Genomic DNA, 18,970 nt, shown 5'->3' with positions numbered 1-18,970 from the left:
TGGGAGGCAGGAGTTAGCATAGCCCTGATGGTCAAATTGTGTCTGTTTGCCTTCCTGTCTGTCCATCTGCTAAGCTCCTGCTGTCAGTTGAAGGAGTCAATACTGTAAACGAAGAAGTCCAAAATCTCTTGTAAACCCAGTTTATTTGACTTTCATCCAACAGTTTCAACTTTCGCTGAGGATCGTCTGGTCCTATCTACACCCTTAGCATCCAATGTGCAGCTCATTACCACTCATGCCATGTTGGTTCTTCTCTATGCTGCAACATGTCCAAATGAGAGGACAGAAAAGAACAGCAGAACTCATAGAGTTTTACAGCCAAACTAAAAGAAAAATAAACTTGGATTTTGCTGTATATGTATACTTCATTCACATCCTGAAATACCTTAGTTGAGTTCTCACTGTTATGGGTTGTATTTCATCTTATGAGGGAACAAAGCATTATCCATTGCTGAAAGTGTTGGTTCCTGCATGAATGTCAACCTGACCCCCCCAAAAACCCAACTCATTTTCTGCTCCATCAGAAACAAGCAAAAGAAGCAACTGCTCTATGCTTGTCTGTTTTATTAAACAAAGTTTGATGTACAACCCAATTATACCTGAAAGTATTTTGATTTTAAACACGGGGCAATCAGGTCGTTTTCTTTTGAAAAACAATTGTAAAATATCTCTAACAGAGTACCTGTTTAGAAGCTGCGGCTTAAACACCAAGTTCATTAGTCATTGATCAGCACAAAGTGTTATCATATTTTTATTGGAAATGTGATTCAGTAAAAGAAAACGTGTTTGGGGTACACTGTCATCTTTTTTTTTCCATCTAGAGCCTCTGGTGCCCCTAAGGCAAAGCCATTCGCTGTGGAGAGCCACATAACCGATTTAAAAACAAACAATACTGAGAGCTGAATACAACCTGAGACAGCAAACCTTGCTTGGTGGTTTGCTTTAGTTTAGAGAGCCATAGATATGGGTTTGTAAAGGTTTTTGGGGGCTGCAGGGATGTTCTTGTGATCTTTGCGGCTCCACAGAAAGTCACAGCAGGGAACTTGAAACCTTGCTTGTGCTCAGCAGAGTTGAGGAAAACTGCAAAAATGTCTGAGTAGCCGCAGATGGTGCTGTCAATAACAATTCATTCACCCATGGAAACAATCACTTGCAGACAAACGGCACACCCAGAACCCATGCTTGCATGCTCAAGGAAGCACACAAGCAGACATAAAAGGAGTGGGTAGTAAAAGCAGATGGTAGATGTGTGAATGGACGGTGAGCTGAGCTGCAGAAGGTGTCAGAATTCCATTGGTATTTCAAACTCCATCCCCCATCAACACATCAGAGATGCCTACTGGGGTTCACTATTAAAGCACCACAAGTACACAGAGTGAAAAATGCAACACTATTAAAAATATTTGAAGTAGATAATATTGTTTCATAAATTGGTTCAAGTCAGAAGAATGCAAGAAAAAAACAATCTGCATTTGCAACATAATTTCACTTGCCAGATAAAGGTGGCAACAGTTAGCCTAATATTCAGATAAACAGTGATAGAAGATGCTGAATTTGACTAAATTTTCCTCCTTTATCAATTTTTTATGCCCATATCACCCTATTGAAGCTTGCAGTGTAACTGCAGTTTACATTACATTTGCACATGATAACATCATTCCTTGGTGCAGTTGTTTACGTCTCCAAGTTTGTTATGGCACAACTCCATGTAACAAGTAAAGCCGCAGTGAGTGAGAAATGTTTCACCACAAAATGCTACAAAATAAGAGACCAGGCATAAACCCAGTAATCATAAAGGTAGCCAAAATCTTGCTTGTTAGTGCAGACTCAAATTCAATTTGCATTGCTGATGAAACAGCTGCCAAACATTGTGGTAAGAGGGGATATTTTTAAACCTTGATAAGTTAATTTCTTTGGCTTTTTGAGTGATTGACCTCTGCATGCAACACAAAGGCAAGACCTGGTAAGGCATAGTAGCAGAGTGAGGAGGACAAAATGTGTTTAGGGTTTCAGCCCAAGAATTGACTTGGAGGGAGGGAGGGAGGGAGGGAGGGAGGGAGGAAGGAAGGAAGGAAGGAAGGAAGGAAGGAAGGAAGGAAGGAAGGAAAAGGAAGAAGGAAGGAAGGAAGGAAGGAAGGAAGGAAGGAAGGAAGGAAGGAAGGAAGGATGGAAGGAAGGAAGGAAGGAAGAAGGAAGGAAGGAAGGAAGGAAGGATGGATGGATGGATGGATGGATGGATGGATGGATGGATGGATGGATGGATGTTCACCTTGCAAAATACAGCTGCTGTAAACTGTAAACATTGTCCACTAACAAAATAGGTTAAAAATTCCTAACCTCCTACAAATTAGTTTAGTTTCTCTTCAAAATCAAATCAGTACATTGGGTGATATTAAAATCCCTTATGTGTACCAATAACATGGGTATCAGTACCACAGGCTCCACAGACCAGATGTTTTTGAATAGACTACATACTGAACAGCTCTAAAGAATTGCATTGTTACATAATGTATGCAAACATATTTTTTACAACAAACCACACTCTCCACAGTTGCTTACATTGAAAACTGAAAACATATGCTTGTGTGAAAAACCAAGGTAAGAGATTTAAGGTTAATAAAATGAAATCAGTTTGTAATTAAGGAAAGACACATAGCTTTCTGCCATTCCAGAAGTGCTTAATTTACTTTTATTTACTTACAAACTGTATCTTAAACCAAATGACAGATTCCATCTCAGAGCACTTTTCTCTCTTTAATCCCCCAGAGTGCAAACATGCAGGGACTCATCTCCCTGAGCATGCAGAGGGGGGGAGTCTCTGGTTTCAGGCAGCAATGCAAGCAGGTTAGAGGGCAGCCTTCATAATGATCCAAGAGGACGCCTGTCAGTGTCCCGGCATCTCAGTCACGAGTGCCAAGCACAGCTCAACATGGAGCCAACTCCTTTACCACAGTAAAACACACAAGTGTTGCTGTTACAACATTATATTTTAAAAAAAGCTTAAACACACAGAGAATTCAAGGGTAGACATGACCTTTCTGTCACTGTCTGTAATGTTTCAAATAAACAAACACTGATATCCACAATGCACGTTGCACAAACCCAATCGTGGTAGAACATGTTTCTCCAAACCAGACTGCGTCTTGTTTCAGATGCCGGGTCTTGGCTATTAGAAAAACCTAATCACAAATGCCTCAGAGCATTTCAATAATTGGATAATATCCTTCTGATTCAAAATAAAACTTCCAATTTCCTGTGGGATGTATAAAAGGGCTGGCGGAAAGTGTTTTGCAAACAAATGTCAGCTGAATGACAAACCAGGCCACAGAAAGGTAGTTTCAGCCATTGTAGGAAAGCTTTCAGACAGTCAGTCACCACAGAAAACTACATTATATACCCAACATCTCCTGATCCGATGAGCAATAACTCTGGGTAGGGCTGCTGTAATGAGAGAAATGTAATGCAAAATGGATTCTTATGGTTGTGTAAGAAAGTTAAGCAGCTCACACAAAAGTTGTAAAAGTACAATATACTTAAGAGTACAATTTTAGACAATGAAACAAAGCAGGGCATAAGGATCAAATACTGGTTTCGTCTTGTTTCCGTCATTGCTTGTTGTTGTGCGTTCCAAGCAATTCATGTCTGTTCACCAGATTGCCTCTGGCTTTCACAAGTTTTATTGCTGATGCAATTATCATCTCTGCAAAGTCACACGTAATAAAAACTCCCTACAACTACAAATTCAGGAGCAGAAACAATCACTTACTGCTCAAATGACAACAACAACAACAAAAAAAATCATCAGCTTCATAGTTTGTGAGTTGTTATTTTATAACAGCCCAGGCTCAACTACGCAGGTGATTAGCAGAATCAAAGAATGCTAACATTGAAAAGTTTCTAAGATGCAAAAGTGTTCCATCATGGTGTCTTCAGTTTACAGTGTCAATAAGGCACCAGCTAAAATGTAGGAATTTGATTGAACTGTGTGAAGTATAAAGTAGTGTAGTGCTGTGTTAATGTTGGTGTCAGCTGACTGGAAGGCTGCTAATCTTTTACAATAATTTTTCCATTTCATCTTAGCTACATATGAACCACCAGAGGATACAACTCTTAAACTATCAGGTTGAAAACGTTTTGAACAAATCAGTATAATAACACAAAAATCAAATACTACACTGGTATCCAGCTTTATAAGTATTCTGGGGGAAAAAAAAGGTATCTGCATTTTAATAAACAAAAACACTGCTTGGCTCTGACTCAAGCAGCAGCTTTCCTCTGCACCAGGTTGCTTTTCTTTTCTTAAATCATCTTCCCTTTGAGTTCTGCAAGACAAGTTGGAAAATATATCACATCTTGTTGTTCAGTGGTCCTCATAGCAGTGCATCATCCTCTGTTACAGGTTGAAAGCACTTAGTCATACTCGCAGCAAAAAGAAAGGGGTCCTGAACATTCTTTGGAAATAAGAGCTCATGCTCAGTCACGTAAAATTTCCCTGTACAGCTCTGGCACCCTTCTTACATCCCTCCCCCCTCTTTAAATCTTGCCGACCTCTGCTAACCTCCCTTCTTTAACAGCCTTTAAGGTTGGATACATGGGTGTGAATAGGTGGTATTTCAGCGTACGAGGGGCACTAAAGAACAGAGTTGGCTGGCCAGGGGCCAAATCCCCATGGTTACCCCGGTGCAGCGACTGCCTCTTTCCTGTGTGTGTCTGCCTGTGACTAAATCACCTCTGCTCTGCATGCATGGGAGACGTGAAGGAGACGAGATGAGTTAGGGTGGCAATCATTGCAGGGTCTTGCACACCTCTGAACCACCCCAATAAATAAGTAGCAGATTTGTGCTTTAAAGTGAGAGCTTGCATGTGGTAGAGACAGGGGGATATGAATCCCACATCACCCCTCGACCCTGGCTTTTAGCCGTTCACCAAGGGCAGGGTGTCCCACGTCAAATGGCTTCGTAGCCCCCACAAGCAAACATTTTACAAGAGCACACATGGAAATAAAGGCGTAGGACCTGTGCTTGCAAATACACTCAAAAATATTATCTTAAACATCATACAAATGAATGGTTCAATGAACTCTGGAATGACTTGTGTGAAGTGTTTCAATATTTTGTTGATTATTATGGGTTAGTTAACAAGTGTAAGGAATAGCAGTCCGTGTAAAATGTTTTGTTCCAACAAAAAATTATTAGAATAATACCTTTTCTGTATAATTTTAATTCTTCTCAATAAGGGGAAAAAGATTTTGGTTTCACATATTTCATCAAAACAAAAACAAAAATCAGCTGAATCATCTACGCTGATGATTCCTGATATGTTACTAAAGTGAAAAAAAAAGCAGCAAGACATCCTTGATCATATTTGCAATAGGACTTATCCTGAGTGTACCACAAGTACATGTATTGAAGCGCAGAATTCCAAATTCAATGATCCAAAGATGAAAGAAAAAAAAGAATTAAACAGTGGGGGGGATACAGAATCCAAGATGCATTAGGTCCAGTATGAAGTTTCCACGATCAGTGCTAGTTCACAATTTTCTTTAAATCCAAAGTTAACAGAGTGACACACCCAGAAATTTAAAGACCTTTCATGTTTGCCTCTGCTAAAAAGCTTTCTGGAGACGCTGATTTTAGGAGATGGATCCTGGTTTGATGACCGCTCTGCTTGGTTGACCATGCAACACCACCTGACCTTAACCCCATTAAGAATGTATGGACGAAACACCACACCTTACAGTGTATGTGTGCTGTAGACAACTTTTAAATCATCCTGGGCTTCCTTAATACGTCAGCGTATCACACACGCAATGCCATCCACCTTTGATCCAGTCATCTAGGGAAGGATTCCTGACAAAGTACTGAGCACAGCAACTGCAGGCTAACCATTCCTCAATCAAAATATGCATATTTTGTGGCCTTAGATAAAATAATTCAGAAAAACCAAGTATTTGGGGATTAATTAGCAGCATCCAACTGAAAGAACTTGCTCAAATTTATTTAATGTCAATGATATTCAGATTTTTTGGTTTCTGTAATTCAACTAGTGGTATCAACCTCTTAAAGGAGTGTCATTTTTTAATTATTTTTTAAACACTTAAATTCCATGTCATGATGCAGAGGAACTGATTTCGGTCAGGGAAATTGGATTCAGCAATGAGCAACCCAGAGTTTCATTGGTGCAACAATTTACCCCCCCTTTGCATAATCTCTGTCCTGATGGTGTGATAGCACATGATTTGACAAACACTCTCTCACATTCAACTGCAAGTAACAGGTTGTTACTTCTGCACAGCGAAAGGCATCCAGAAGACGCGGGTACCGCTGGATTTTCTTTTCGTGCGCGACCTTGTTGTTGTTACCTTTTCTTTGGAACTGAAACCAATCTGATACGCAATCAGAACAGACGTTTTCGCAAACAACATCCTAAATCTAACTGTTACCTTTCATCTCCCCCGAGTTGACATGAGCAAAGAAAGGAAGACGCTCTGATAACATTTTCATTCCAACGAGCCCCGCCATCACTGGCGATGACTCACGCAGGTAGTGATGAACCAGCCTGGTCCCAATTAGTCTTTATTTTTTCTCTGCCCCCCTTCCCTCCTCCACTTCCTTACCTTTGACTTGGCTCTCGTAGTCTGCGATGATTTCTTTATCCTTTTTGAACCTCGGCGTGGACATTGCTCCCCCTCTTCTTGCGCTCGAAGCTCGTCGGAAAGTTCTCGGGAAAACTGTTTTGTCAACAACAGAGCGGAATATCCTAGAGCCGCGGACGCATCCCGCCCGCGAGGAGTGAACGGCAGAGCCAGAGAGTCCGCGGCGTGGAAGAGACTATGTGGAGATATTTAACTCCGGCGGTGACGTTCTGAGCGAGGGAAACACGAGCCTTTTTTTTTTTTTTTTTTTTTTTAACCACCGCAACGTTCCTCTTCCCTCCGAGGTGGATACAGACAAGAGCCAATGCGCAGTCCTCTCCCGACCAATGAGTCTCCCGAAGCACGGAGCAACAGCAGCGCTGCAGGAAAAAACACAAAAAACAACAACAAAAAAAAAACCCAACAAGCAGAAAATAGTAGCGCAAGTTTCAGGTCTCTGTAAGAGAAGTGGCTCCAACAACCCGACGAGGGAAATGCCTTGCAAGTCAACTTTAGTCCGTTAGTGTGCGAGCTTTTTTTTTTTTTTTTTTTGGAAATGGTTTCCAGTCTGGGACACACACGCACACACACTCTCTCTCTCACACACACGTTACCCCACCCGCTTGTTTTCCCCGCGACGGTTCGTCCACCCCCTCCACCTCCTCTACGTCCAACTCCAACTCCCAGCACGCTCCGAAGCAGACAGGGCAGGCCGAGCTGCAGCAGCTGGAGGCAGGCAGGAACACCGAGCAGGAGGGGGCGGAGGGTCTGGTCACTCACTCACTCACTCCCAGCCAGTGGATATGAGTGACACTCGTGTACCCACGTTAAATCGATTTACGGTGAGATTGTGCAAAGTATTTCACTAAAAAAATAACAATAAAATTTCTAGAGTTACTGGAGCTTGGATCAAGATATTACACTCATTAAAGGATTACCGATTAGGAGGATCAAGGGACACTTAGTGTTTATGTAACACTGCTGTATTCCTTAAATAAATCAAATCCACAGGCTGTCCTAGTGCTGGAAAGGCCGAGCTTGACAGAAGCCCCAAAATTCCTCCTTGGCTTACGGACACACTGGATTCAAGAGATTCTCGTTTCATTTGTTGGGTGAAAAGTTGAGGGGCTTTTTTTCCCCCTAGAGCTGAAGCTGAAGCTAAACCAGAGCGCCATCTTGAGGCAAATTCGAAGCATAATCAATAAAGAATGTTAGCAATACTGTTTGTGGGGAAAAAAGAGAACAGGGTAGAGAGCTTTATCGATTACATTTCAATGGCCTAAACCTCAGATTACAAGAGCAACGCAAAGCCCTCGTGAATCAAGCCTCCTATGTTTGGGAACATAGGAGTCTGGCTTGGTAGTCGCCAGGGGGATGGCACTTGCCTGACAACACTGTCAACTTTAATGTTTGGTACCGAGGGACTATTCCAAGTCCAACTCTCAAGAGTTGAGGCGGACTCATCTCTCCAATGGAAAGAACTTCTAATACTGTTGCATGTGAAAACACTCGACAAATATTATGCTCCCAACTGTGGAAGTTGTTGAAGTTTGGCTTCTTCCTGCACCAACAATGTCTGCAAACCAGTCCATGAAGCAAAGTCATAAATGACGTGGATGAGCAAGTCTGGTATTGATATAAATATGCTCTTTAATATTTTGGCTGTATGCTTTAAGTAAAACCACAAATCAATCAATCAATAAATCCAGCTGTTTTTTTTTATATATAACACTCCACTTTTTTCATTGCACCATTTTAAAAAGTCCATGCAAAGCAGAACTAAAATAAATAGAAAAATTAAACCTCAAAATATTAAGTTATATGAAACATCTGAAAAAAAAAAACATTTTTAAGCTTCTCATGATAAAAAATGAACTGTATTCAAAGTTTTGTTTCCCCCTCACACACAAAATCTAAATGTATATTAATGCTTTTTTTACACATGTTTAGTGGATTTTAAAAATCACAGTTTCCAGTGCATAAGATACAAAACAAAACAATATTTAAAAGAAAAAATAGGGACTCTGAAATGCAAAGGCAGTTTACAATTTGTGATTTCCAAATGCCTGTACATTCCACAGCTGTAAACATCTCAATAAAAATGTACAGAATTAATACTAACAGCAAGTTTACGATGTGACAACAGAAATGTTTCTTTTTTCCAAGACCAGCCCCAGAGAGTACATCACTGCACATCACCAAGTTCACTATGTAAGTAGTACACCACTTTTTTTTTTTTTTGCCACAAACAGCATAAATAAAAATATTTATTGTTAACCATGTTAAGATTTAAAAGCACCAGTCAGACAGTTTTGAAGAAATTCTCTTCAATGATCTCAGTGAACCTCTCCTTCATCTGCTGACGAAAACCAGAGTACCACTCCAGCAGCCTCCTCCTCCGGTCCACCCTTTGCTCCCGACTTATTCCTCTCTCCCTCTCCAAGATGGCTGGCAGTTCCCTCCAGTCGCTGACGAAGATGAAGGGCGCCCCTGCAGCTTTGAGGAGACGTAGCGGGGAGCTGGGACCTGCAGCGCAGTTGCCAGGAGTGAGAACGTCTTCCACCACAGGCACCGAGCCGTAGGAACATGCCTCATAGATGCGGTAGCACTCTGTGTTGATCCCCACTGGGCAGAGAGTGAGCTCGCTCTGAGCTAGAGCTGTCTGATAGCGCCTCAGACTTTCAGTTGTTTCCTGGGGAACCCACCTAATGCAAAAAAGGAGTGTTTTTTTTTTTTTTTTAAATCAGAACAGATTATATCATCACAATGTGCACAAATCACCTGGAAATTGATGCTTTGAAAAGTTAGGCAAATATAATTTTGCAAATTACAACAAAACTACCAATCTTGTGATTTTAAATGTTTTCATTTAAGAGGCGTTAAACTATAAATAAACAGAAGGATTTTCAGTGAATTTCAACACTGAAATATACTGCAGAAAAAAGTGATGGTTAAAAACTTTAACATCACTTTAATATGGCAAGCTTCAAGAAATACATCATAGGATCAATATAAATACATGCTCATTTAATAAAATTGAATTCAAATTTATTAGGTGGTAAAAATCATAGGGTGTAAAGGCCTCAGTAGTCATTAAAGCTTCTTAAAAGCTTTAAGCCAAAAGAGAAACAAAAGAAGTCCAGTTGGCTTTTATGCTTGTTAAAGATTGCACACCTTCTGACGATATTAGTATTTTTAACATACAAGCAATCCATGCTCTTTACTCCATTTGATTCTAAATTAATTCCCCCCCCAGAATATGCAGTTCTCATGTTTTTCTAATTGAATGTGGTGAGTTGTTTGCAGATTGTTTCATTCTGCTTTTAATTTTTAGAGTGCCTTTGGTCTTACGGGCTCAGTCAAGTGGGGGCGGATTATATATTTCTTCTAAACCTTGATATAAAGCCACAAAGCAAAAGGATATATAGTACAAGCAATAAAGTGATAAAAAACCGTTCTAGTTTGTTCATCTATAAAAAAATAAGTCAAGACCTACTTTTCCCTGGCAGTGGTGAGGCATTCCTTTTCTAGGCCTGACTGTTTCAGCACATTCATCAGTACTTCCCTGGAGGAATTTTTGTAAACAGTACCCAGAAAGTTGCAGAGGTATGGCCGATTAGAAGTAATCAGCTGTGCATTAGGCCTGATCATAGGAAACTCTCTATATCTGCACAGAAACAAAAAGACAAAAGCAGTAAAATTGTTACATAATTATGTTCAGTTAAAGAAGACAGGGTCACAAAACTGGATGTGCCACAGTAAGGTATTTGCATATGTGTTAGATTCAAAAGAAATGACATACGTGGCAACACCGAGGGGCCACTGGAAGATGTCCTTGTCATTGACCCACGGGCTGTCATAGATCAGGAACAACAAATCCACAAATCCGCCATTTCTCTTTAAGTGCGGGCCGATCCAGTCGTTGTTGCATTGCTCATTTCCCAGAAGGACCACAGCCACATGGGACACAGTATTAGACTGAACCAGGGCTTGAACATGCTCCAGCCACCTCGTAGAGTAAGAAACTTTCTGCTGTTCACGACCGTTCAGAACCAAAACCAGGCTGTTCATTTCCAGGGGAACGTGTCCCTGAACCACTGCTGGGCCGGTGTAGAAACTGAACACAGAAAACGTTGGTTAGTAACGAGAACGAGTTCATCAGTTTTCTTTTATCTTTCAGTGACCAAGAAGTGGTCACTGAAGTAAGTGAAGTAAGTCAATATTAAAAATCTAATCAGTGAGTTTTACCTGAAATCAACTTTTCCAGACTGAAGCTCCCCTTCCCTCCATTGTGCCACCTTGTCAGTTGGGTTAAGGGGTCCTTCTAAAATATGTTCCCAAAGGTACAGCCCTGAGGAAAATGTAATGCAAGATTTAATATTTTTTACTGTTGAAGTTTACCTTTCTAACAAATACATCATCATTAATTTGGTACTCAATTAAAAGCTGTAAACACAGTGGATATTCATGACAAATAACAATGTATCCAAAAGGAAATCCAAGATAATTCTTCTATTAGAAAATTTGAATATGACAAGGAATGCCATAAGGTAAAAATTATTTATTGTGGTCCTGTCTTATTTTGGGAAACTAATGTAGACTAAAATATAACAAACATTAGGTGGTGTGGATCCGAGACTAACTATAATTTGTTTGTCGGAATTAAATGTCGATGGGCACGTTGTAAAGAATTTATAATACTAATATTATGTCATATGAAACATAATATTCAAATGACATAATTAAATTGAATGACCGCATGTCCTTTCCAATGTGTGCTTGAGCTGTATATGTTTGTATAGCAAACAATGTGAGAATTAATCAGAACAAAATAATCAAACTTTTTGAAAAACTGTGCTGTTTAAACTTTGTTCATTTTTCCAGAATGTACAATAGAAATTTTTGCATGTTCTCTCATATTATGTGTGACACCTGCAAGACCAAAAAATATTAGGAATTTTTTTAAGTTTGCAGCACTTCCAGGTTTTTATACCCAGAACAACAAAGCGGGTACAGAACCACAACACCCGAACATTTGATCAGTATGAGCAAAGCAAAACAGAATCTAAGTGTTATTTTTTTACTTTGGACCTATTCAAAATTTAATCAAAAGAATACCATTTTAGCTTCAAAACTATTAACCATCAAAAGCAAACAATTGAGTCTACCAGATTAATAATAGATTACTGACAATAATGATCAAAGATATAAGAAGCCAATTACAGTCAACTCACATCAATTAAAACATCATATTACACCTAAAACAAATCTACAGTTGTGATCACATGGCATCCACCCATCACAGTCATGAATATGTTAATTTTAGGATGTATTTAAAATGCATTTGAAGTATTCTTTTTGCCAATGAAATTATCAACATAAAACTTCAAAGACTTTTAAAAACAAAAACTGAGTCTACAAGTTAGAATTTATTCACACAAGTTCAAAAGTATTCACCCAATTATCGTTGGTCAGGTTGCGACTCAAACTTCTGCCATAATTATGGCTCAACATTTAATAAATTTCCACGACTACTAGAGTTCATTCAAACTGGTTGGCAATAATGCCTAGCTGTTAGTATTCAGATCTAGAAGCTTCTAAAGTATTTAAAGCAGATTTGTTTTTTAACTCAGAGACAACCCCAACCTTTGACATTGAAGCCATTCTTTCTCAGTTGGCCATCTCTCAATAAATGGGTCATTTATACTATAAGGTGACCTACCGATGGCAGCTTTCCCCCAGATTTGAACCTTGCATCTTTTGGGCTTGCTCCTATCGATGCGAGCCATGTACTGTTTGAAGGCCTTTCTCTTCTTGTTCAGAGCAGAGTTGTACTCCACCTCTTCGTCCTCCCACGGATTCCACTCATCTGCAACAAACGGGGCTCCATCTCTGACACCACCTAAAGACAAGACATGGTTTCTCTCAGTTAGCTATACACTATATTTCTGGGAGCTCGGACAAAAATAATGGCTATTTTTTGTTGAAGTTACTCGCTGGTGCGTTGCTCTCTTTCTTCACCACCCTGTGAACTCGGGAGATTATTCTATTGCTGAAGAACACATTATATGCGGCATACAGCGAAAATGCCACATAGGCAAAAATAATAAGAAGAAACAGCTTTCTTTTTGGTATTTTCATTTTCTTCTGTTAGCTCAGGTTACCATTGTGCGGCTAATCTCCGTATATTTTGTTCGAGGACCCTTGTTTATATCACTAGGACCCCTGCTTACAACTGACTTACAAATTGCCTGAGTCAAATGCGTGTTTTAATCTATCCTAATAAAGGCATCACTATATTTTGTTTCGGTTCTGCAGGTATGTTTTAAAATATTTTTTAAAGTATTTTATTATGTGTGAAAGAGCAAGAAGAACAGAGCGCCTTAGTAAAATACGAAACCGCACCGTTACGTAGACGTGAGTATTTCTGGAAAGGCAGATCAGAATAGTCCGCTCAAGCTTCATGCAAGGTCGCGTCCCCAGCTGTGGGGTTGAGGTGTTTTTATCATTTGGACAAAGATGATGTCCACAGTTTTTCGCCCGGGGGTCTTTTCCCCCTATTATCAGGTAACCAAACACGGTGTTAAAAGCCTGGTGTTCCCTGGAGCCAAGGAGCTGCTGCCTGCTGCTGGTAAGGACGAATAGAGACACGAGCCACCGGCGTTACTTAGTTTTGTGACGTAACTCAACAGCTCCAGAAACTTTTCTTATTTCCTTATATCTCGTGTAGTCAGTATCCCTGTAGAAAATGAAGACATGTTTCTTGTGACTCAACGTAACTCTAATTTATAATGATTCGAAACAAGACAATACAGTTAGCAGAATGTAGGTGTGATTTTGGAAAGTACAATAACATGATCTGATTGAACAAATAAGACAGCGCTAACAAGATTTATAAATATTTATTGCTGAAAATGTGCTTATTTTCAGCAAATTTGCTTAAAACCGTCATGATACTAAAAGCACTTCATGACGCTTTTAGAATCTTTTTAAATGTGTTTATTTTTCTCCATCTCCAGCAGGAGCCCGCCTTGCCCACACAGACATCAGGATCCCTGACTTCTCTGACTATCGCCGACCCGAGGTTTTAAATCCCCAGAAGTCCTCCCAGGAGAGCAGTGAGGCCAGAAGGGCCTTTTCCTACCTGGTGACCGGAGTCACCACCGTAATCGGCGTGTATGCAGCCAAAACTGTGGTCACCCAATTCATCTCTTCCATGAGCGCCTCAGCGGACGTTCTGGCCTTGTCCAAGATTGAGATCAAGCTGGGAGACATCCCAGAAGGCAAAAACATGACCTTCAAGTGGAGAGGGAAGCCCCTGTTCGTCCGTCATCGCACCGAGAAGGAAATCGCGGCAGAGGCGGATGTCAATCTTGGGGAGCTGCGCGACCCCCAGCACGACAAGGATAGAGTGCTCAACCCTAAGTGGGTCATCGTTCTCGGAGTGTGCACCCACCTGGGCTGTGTTCCCATTGCTAATGCAGGAGAATATGGGGGCTACTACTGTCCCTGCCATGGTTCACACTACGACGCTTCTGGAAGAATTAGGAAGGGACCTGCTCCTCTTAACCTTGAGGTTCCCTACTACGAGTTTCCTGATGAAGAGACAGTTGTAGTGGGATAAATACAAGAGATCTTTAAACTCCTCCCTCTAAGTTAAATGTGATATGTTAGTTGAGGGGGACATAATGTGAGTTTGCCAATAGTTATTTGCAAAGGCACGATTATGTCTGAAGTGATTCTTCACTTTCTCACTCATCATGATTTGTTTAAAATGTTGCCTCTGCAGTGATAAAGCACTTTAACTATGCAAAACTGTCATTTGTCAATGCATTTAATATTTGTCATGACACTTCAAGGTTTCATTGACCCTCACAGAGACAGAAAACAGGACTTCGTTTTCCCACAGAAAGGGTTATAACAGGAGAATAAGTATGGAAGAGGCAGATTTGAAACAAAAGTGGAATTAACATTTAAGAATATTCTTGAAACACCGTGTGAAAACAATTAGCCGAGGGTTTTTGAAAATAACCATTTATTAAACAGACAGGCCCATTAAGCAGTGCAGGTCATTTCGCCCCTCCACCATCTCATAAACCCTGTTCTTAAACAGTTTCAGGTATTTTTATTTCTAAATTAAAGAATATTAGTTAAATATTCATAAATAAATATTAAGTGATTTTATTACTTCAATTAAGGAAATCAAATTTATTACGCAGTGATGTATTTCAAGGATGTTTCTGTTATTTACATAATTTATGGCTTACAGCAATAAAAACCCTAACTTGAATATCTCAGAAAGTCACACCGCAGCTTTTTCCATGATAATCTGCTGTCGTCTCATCTTTCTCTTCATAAAACTCTATGGGTTATCCATATCTTTAGATCAACAAATCTTTTTGACCATTAAACTCAGTGACGCCACAGTTATTAAACCAGTTATTGGTACACAGTGTTGGCATCTCTGTGAAGCCTGTCAGCAGAAGGCAGCAAAAAGTGCTCCAAAATTTGATGGCTGCACTAACTTTAGACTTCATCAAATCCAGTAGATGCTTTTGGTGGTGTTTCAAAAACAGAATCTCAACACAGGGAACACAATAGATTTCAAGAGAAGAATATTTTTTCCTGTGTTAAAGCAATACATGGCCTGGGTACGTCTATTTGGTGGCTCTTGAAACATCCACTCCAGCGAGTGACCACTCAATTTTGAATTAATTTAAGTGGAACTAGAAATCCAAATTCTCAGATTCTTTAAGATACATTTTGTTGTCTACCAGCCTAGCGAAGGGTGACAGTGGCTGTCTTAAAGACAGCTGTCGGGCCCAGTCTTTTTTCCTGTAATTTTGTAGTCCACATCATTTCTGTATTAAAAATTATTTTAAACTGGTCCTATTTTTTTGTTCTAATTTCCTCAGAAATGAAATTCTAGATTTTCACCAATCAGAAAACAACTGAAAACACTTGAAATACATCACCCTGTGTGATGTAATGAGTATTCATCATTACCTTTTTCATTGCAATCCATTTGTCTTTTAATAATATTGCGATATATTGAGAAGCACCTGACAATGTATTCTTGAGATATGGGCATTTTTATGATTGACTCCATGATTTAGAAAAACTATTAACTACCAAGGAAAAAAATATGAATGAACTGGTTAAACACATGAGTACATAGTGATGTTTCCCATTATTATGTTCGTCAAGCCATAATTTCCCCATTACATTTAAAGCCAGACTAGTCTCTTCAGTGCAGACAAAGGCATAATAAATAATAAAAACTGTAGATTTTTTTTTTGTCCCAAAACATACAGCACAGTTTTTATAGCAAAGTGCTAACTGGTTTATTACTGACAAAAGATGATTGTGTTGGCACTGCTGTATTTTTACATTCTTAGCAACAGTTCATAGTTTTCTTCATGGTACCATTCCTCTGAGCCTGTAAGACTTTGGGTCAACCCATTCAGTTTTTAGATGGACACTAATCCACATAGTGCACCTCAGCCTGGAGCTCCTTAGAGATGTATCCGATAAGAGCCGCCGTGACCTGCTGCTTCAGCATGGAGTTGCCCATCACCAGAGCAGTTAACTGAGCCAGGTCGGTCCACTGAATATCTCCCAGGATCTCCATGAGGTCATCATACAGCTTCTGCTGCTGCTGAGGGCTGAGCTCCATTATGATCTGTGGAAGCGGCCTGAACTGCCCACTGGTCAGCCAGCAGCCAAGGAGACCACCCACTGCACCACCTAGAGGGAAGAAAGGGTTTCTAATTCTGCTGTTGAGGAATGGAGTGGCGCAATGGTTTATAAGCAAGTCTAAGCCTTACTTACCCACAGCAATACCGAGGGGACCCCCCATTAAGCCTCCAGCGAAAGCGAGTCCACCTGCAGCTGCTGCTCCCTTCCCAGAACCTTTCACTGTGGTCTTGATCTGCTGATTGGCAGACAGCTCACAACACAACTTCATCACATTGTCAAGTCGATGGCCCATTCTGTGGATCACAAGTGCAGTGTTCGGTTAAACACTACATATGTCTGTACGTACCTTACAAAGTACCTGAAATACAAATAATCTCAAGTTAGTATCATAAATTTAACTGTGTTGGATGTTTTATTTACACAAAAAATGAAACTTTGATAGAATTCAAATATTAATAAACAGAACCAGGATATTTATTATGACAAAAAAAAAAAACAACAACAACAAAAAAAACAAAAACAGGATTTTTAAATCCTCAAACGTTTAAAGCTAATCCACGGTAATAAAACAAGTACCAACAAACCACCTGGTAAAAAAATCAACACAAAGAACTAATAAGCAATATATCACGACAAAAGGCTGCTGTTTAGTAAATCTGTCTACTTTTACAGTCATTTTGCTGTAAAAAATAAAAAAAAAATAAATAAATAAAAACAACCTTTATAAGTCAGTTAGAAAATGCTTTTTTAAAATGTCTCACTTTGACCTGGTCCTGTCAACAGCAACAGTAACAATTATATTAATATTACAATTACTAGTATTATTGTTGTTGATGATACAACAGTGTTTTTGTGTGTGTGTAATGTCAATCCAATAATTACTTTACAAATCAAAAGTTTACAACAAAGAAAGAAGACATGTTTAAGCAACTGTGATATTTAAAGAAACCTGTATGGTACCGTACGGTAAACAACCTTACAGCTGTTTATGTTAACAGATCAACATTTGTACTTCAGAGAAGCATAAGCCAAAAGCTAGCGCGTTATCAGTCGCTCCATGAACTACATCACACCGTCGAGAGACACAGACAGCAACAAGAACCTTAGTGAAGATTTATAGCTTACCTTACTGTGGAAATAACCTGGTATTTATGTATTCACCGCTTTTTTTTCAGTGTTTTTAACTGGATCAAGCTTTCTATTTCTACATGATTCTTGAGCTTTCGCGTGCAGTTTGCATGCCGCAAAGCCTGCTGGGGGAAAAAGTCATGCTACGTTCAAGGAAATCCGTCCGTTCTCCCGTGTCGATCGTTGCTCTCGGTTGTGCGTGTTTATAACGTCAATTTGACAAATAATAGGGTTCAGCTCGTATTTTAAATATTTAACTGCCTATGTTTTCTGTTGACATTGAACTGACTGACTGAAACCAATTCTGGGGCTTAATTATGCGTCTCTGCTTATTCTCAGATGATAGGATATAATCAATATAGCCTACTATTACATTACATAAATATTTGCAATATTTGGCACAAACAAATTGTTCCACCTTAGCTCACTTCCAGCACACAAACAATTATGGCAGCACTATTCTGCAAGTGCATCTAGCTTGCTCAAACTAATGAATATTTGATTTATTTATAGCGGGTCTTTAAAAACAAGAGATTTGTAGGACAGAACAAATCATGTATGCATACACAAAATAATTGGAAGAACACTTATTTAATTCAATGCCCTAATTATCAACAACTTTTAATTAAAACCACGTTATTCATGTTCCTGAATCCTGCTCGATATACTGTATTAAAGAGCCAACAAATAAACTATTGCACAGACAAAATGGTTACAAATTAACTCATAAGAACATTATTGCTATTAATAGTATTAATGACAATTTAAATTACAATCAGACATACAGCCATAGAAAATTACCAACTCCTTGCCAAATGTACACAGATAAATTCTTCTTAATTTGTGTTTAACCATTACACCCTGGGATTAACGGACAATTTTCCCTAGCTAGTTTGGACTTCTACAATACACACTTTACAATAATTTAATTACTAATTTCAGAGTTATAAAGGAAGACGGTAGAGCCCAACTGAGAAGAAAGAAGCTGCTTAGTGGAGGGCCTAAGGGAACAAGTCCTCTTTGTTCTCGAATGTTAAATTCTAATGAACATTTAACACTGAAACTGGAAGACACTTAAAATATCCTAAATAATTAAACAAGGTACAAAATTGAAAGAATTATGACGTTTCTGGTCTCAACCCTTTTTTTAAAAGAACAATTTTGTTTACAAAGCACCAGACGGAAGACTTTTTTCATCTACTTTTTGGTAGAAAGGGAAACAAGTCATCAAATGGATTTGAGGAGTGACATTGGACACTGCTGCTGCGGGAAACATTCCCCAAATGACACATCAAAAAGCTGTAACCTTTCAGGGAACGTTGAGATGATATTCACTGAAAGTCCCCAGAAAGTCAGTCAGTGAGTAGCATAACAATTCTATTGAAAAGGTTTTCCATAAGTTCTGAGGATTACATAGCAAGAACAACACCTAGGAAAACCTCCCTGCTGGGTGTTACTAAGGTTGACAAGCACTGCAGGTGACCTTGAGGGAAACTTTACAGAACATTA

The 18,970-nt window shown here is 39.4% G+C and overlaps 4 protein-coding genes across 7 annotated transcripts in view; 1 reads left to right on the top strand and 3 right to left on the bottom strand.

The window, feature by feature from the left end:
- The window catches only part of srgap1a (SLIT-ROBO Rho GTPase activating protein 1a), an 81,136-nt gene extending 73,956 nt beyond the window's left edge, over window positions 1-7,180 (bottom strand). For all 3 annotated transcript variants that reach the window (XM_055037634.1, XM_055037639.1, XM_055037646.1), the window contains exon 1: window positions 6,617-7,180. In XM_055037634.1, coding sequence (XP_054893609.1) covers window positions 6,617-6,680 — 64 coding nt within the window. In that variant the 5' untranslated portion in view covers window positions 6,681-7,180. The remainder of the gene's footprint in view (window positions 1-6,616) is intronic.
- Window positions 7,181-8,266: 1,086 nt separating this feature from the next.
- On the bottom strand, window positions 8,267-12,830 carry rxylt1 (ribitol xylosyltransferase 1). Its single transcript, XM_055037674.1, has 6 exons — window positions 12,628-12,830; window positions 12,357-12,536; window positions 10,883-10,985; window positions 10,437-10,751; window positions 10,131-10,301; window positions 8,267-9,339 (listed from the first exon to the last, which is right to left on the bottom strand). The coding sequence occupies exons 1-6, from the start codon at window positions 12,773-12,775 to the stop codon at window positions 8,937-8,939; spliced, it is 1,320 nt and encodes a 439-aa protein (XP_054893649.1). The 5' UTR covers window positions 12,776-12,830; the 3' UTR covers window positions 8,267-8,936.
- A 239-nt stretch (window positions 12,831-13,069) lies between these two features.
- Window positions 13,070-15,521, top strand: LOC129364808 (cytochrome b-c1 complex subunit Rieske, mitochondrial-like). 2 transcript variants are annotated; one of them, XM_055037706.1, is made up of 2 exons: window positions 13,070-13,265; window positions 13,657-15,521. In XM_055037706.1, the coding sequence occupies exons 1-2, from the start codon at window positions 13,154-13,156 to the stop codon at window positions 14,256-14,258; spliced, it is 714 nt and encodes a 237-aa protein (XP_054893681.1). In that variant the 5' UTR covers window positions 13,070-13,153; the 3' UTR covers window positions 14,259-15,521. The 2 variants fall into 2 exon arrangements, with proteins under 2 accessions (XP_054893681.1, XP_054893672.1); XM_055037697.1 differs by having other exon boundaries at window positions 13,654-15,521.
- On the bottom strand, window positions 15,480-17,581 carry zgc:112052 (protein C19orf12 homolog). Its single transcript, XM_055037720.1, has 3 exons — window positions 17,459-17,581; window positions 16,466-16,626; window positions 15,480-16,381 (listed from the first exon to the last, which is right to left on the bottom strand). The coding sequence occupies exons 2-3, from the start codon at window positions 16,623-16,625 to the stop codon at window positions 16,116-16,118; spliced, it is 426 nt and encodes a 141-aa protein (XP_054893695.1). The 5' UTR covers window position 16,626; window positions 17,459-17,581; the 3' UTR covers window positions 15,480-16,115.
- Window positions 17,582-18,970: the final 1,389 nt, after the last annotated feature.

This window comes from Poeciliopsis prolifica, unplaced genomic scaffold, assembly GCF_027474105.1.
Source record: "Poeciliopsis prolifica strain line A6 unplaced genomic scaffold, Auburn_PproV2 SCAFFOLD001, whole genome shotgun sequence".
Taxonomy (NCBI): Eukaryota; Metazoa; Chordata; class Actinopteri; order Cyprinodontiformes; family Poeciliidae; genus Poeciliopsis; species Poeciliopsis prolifica.
This window is presented reverse-complemented; position numbering and strand designations above follow the sequence as displayed.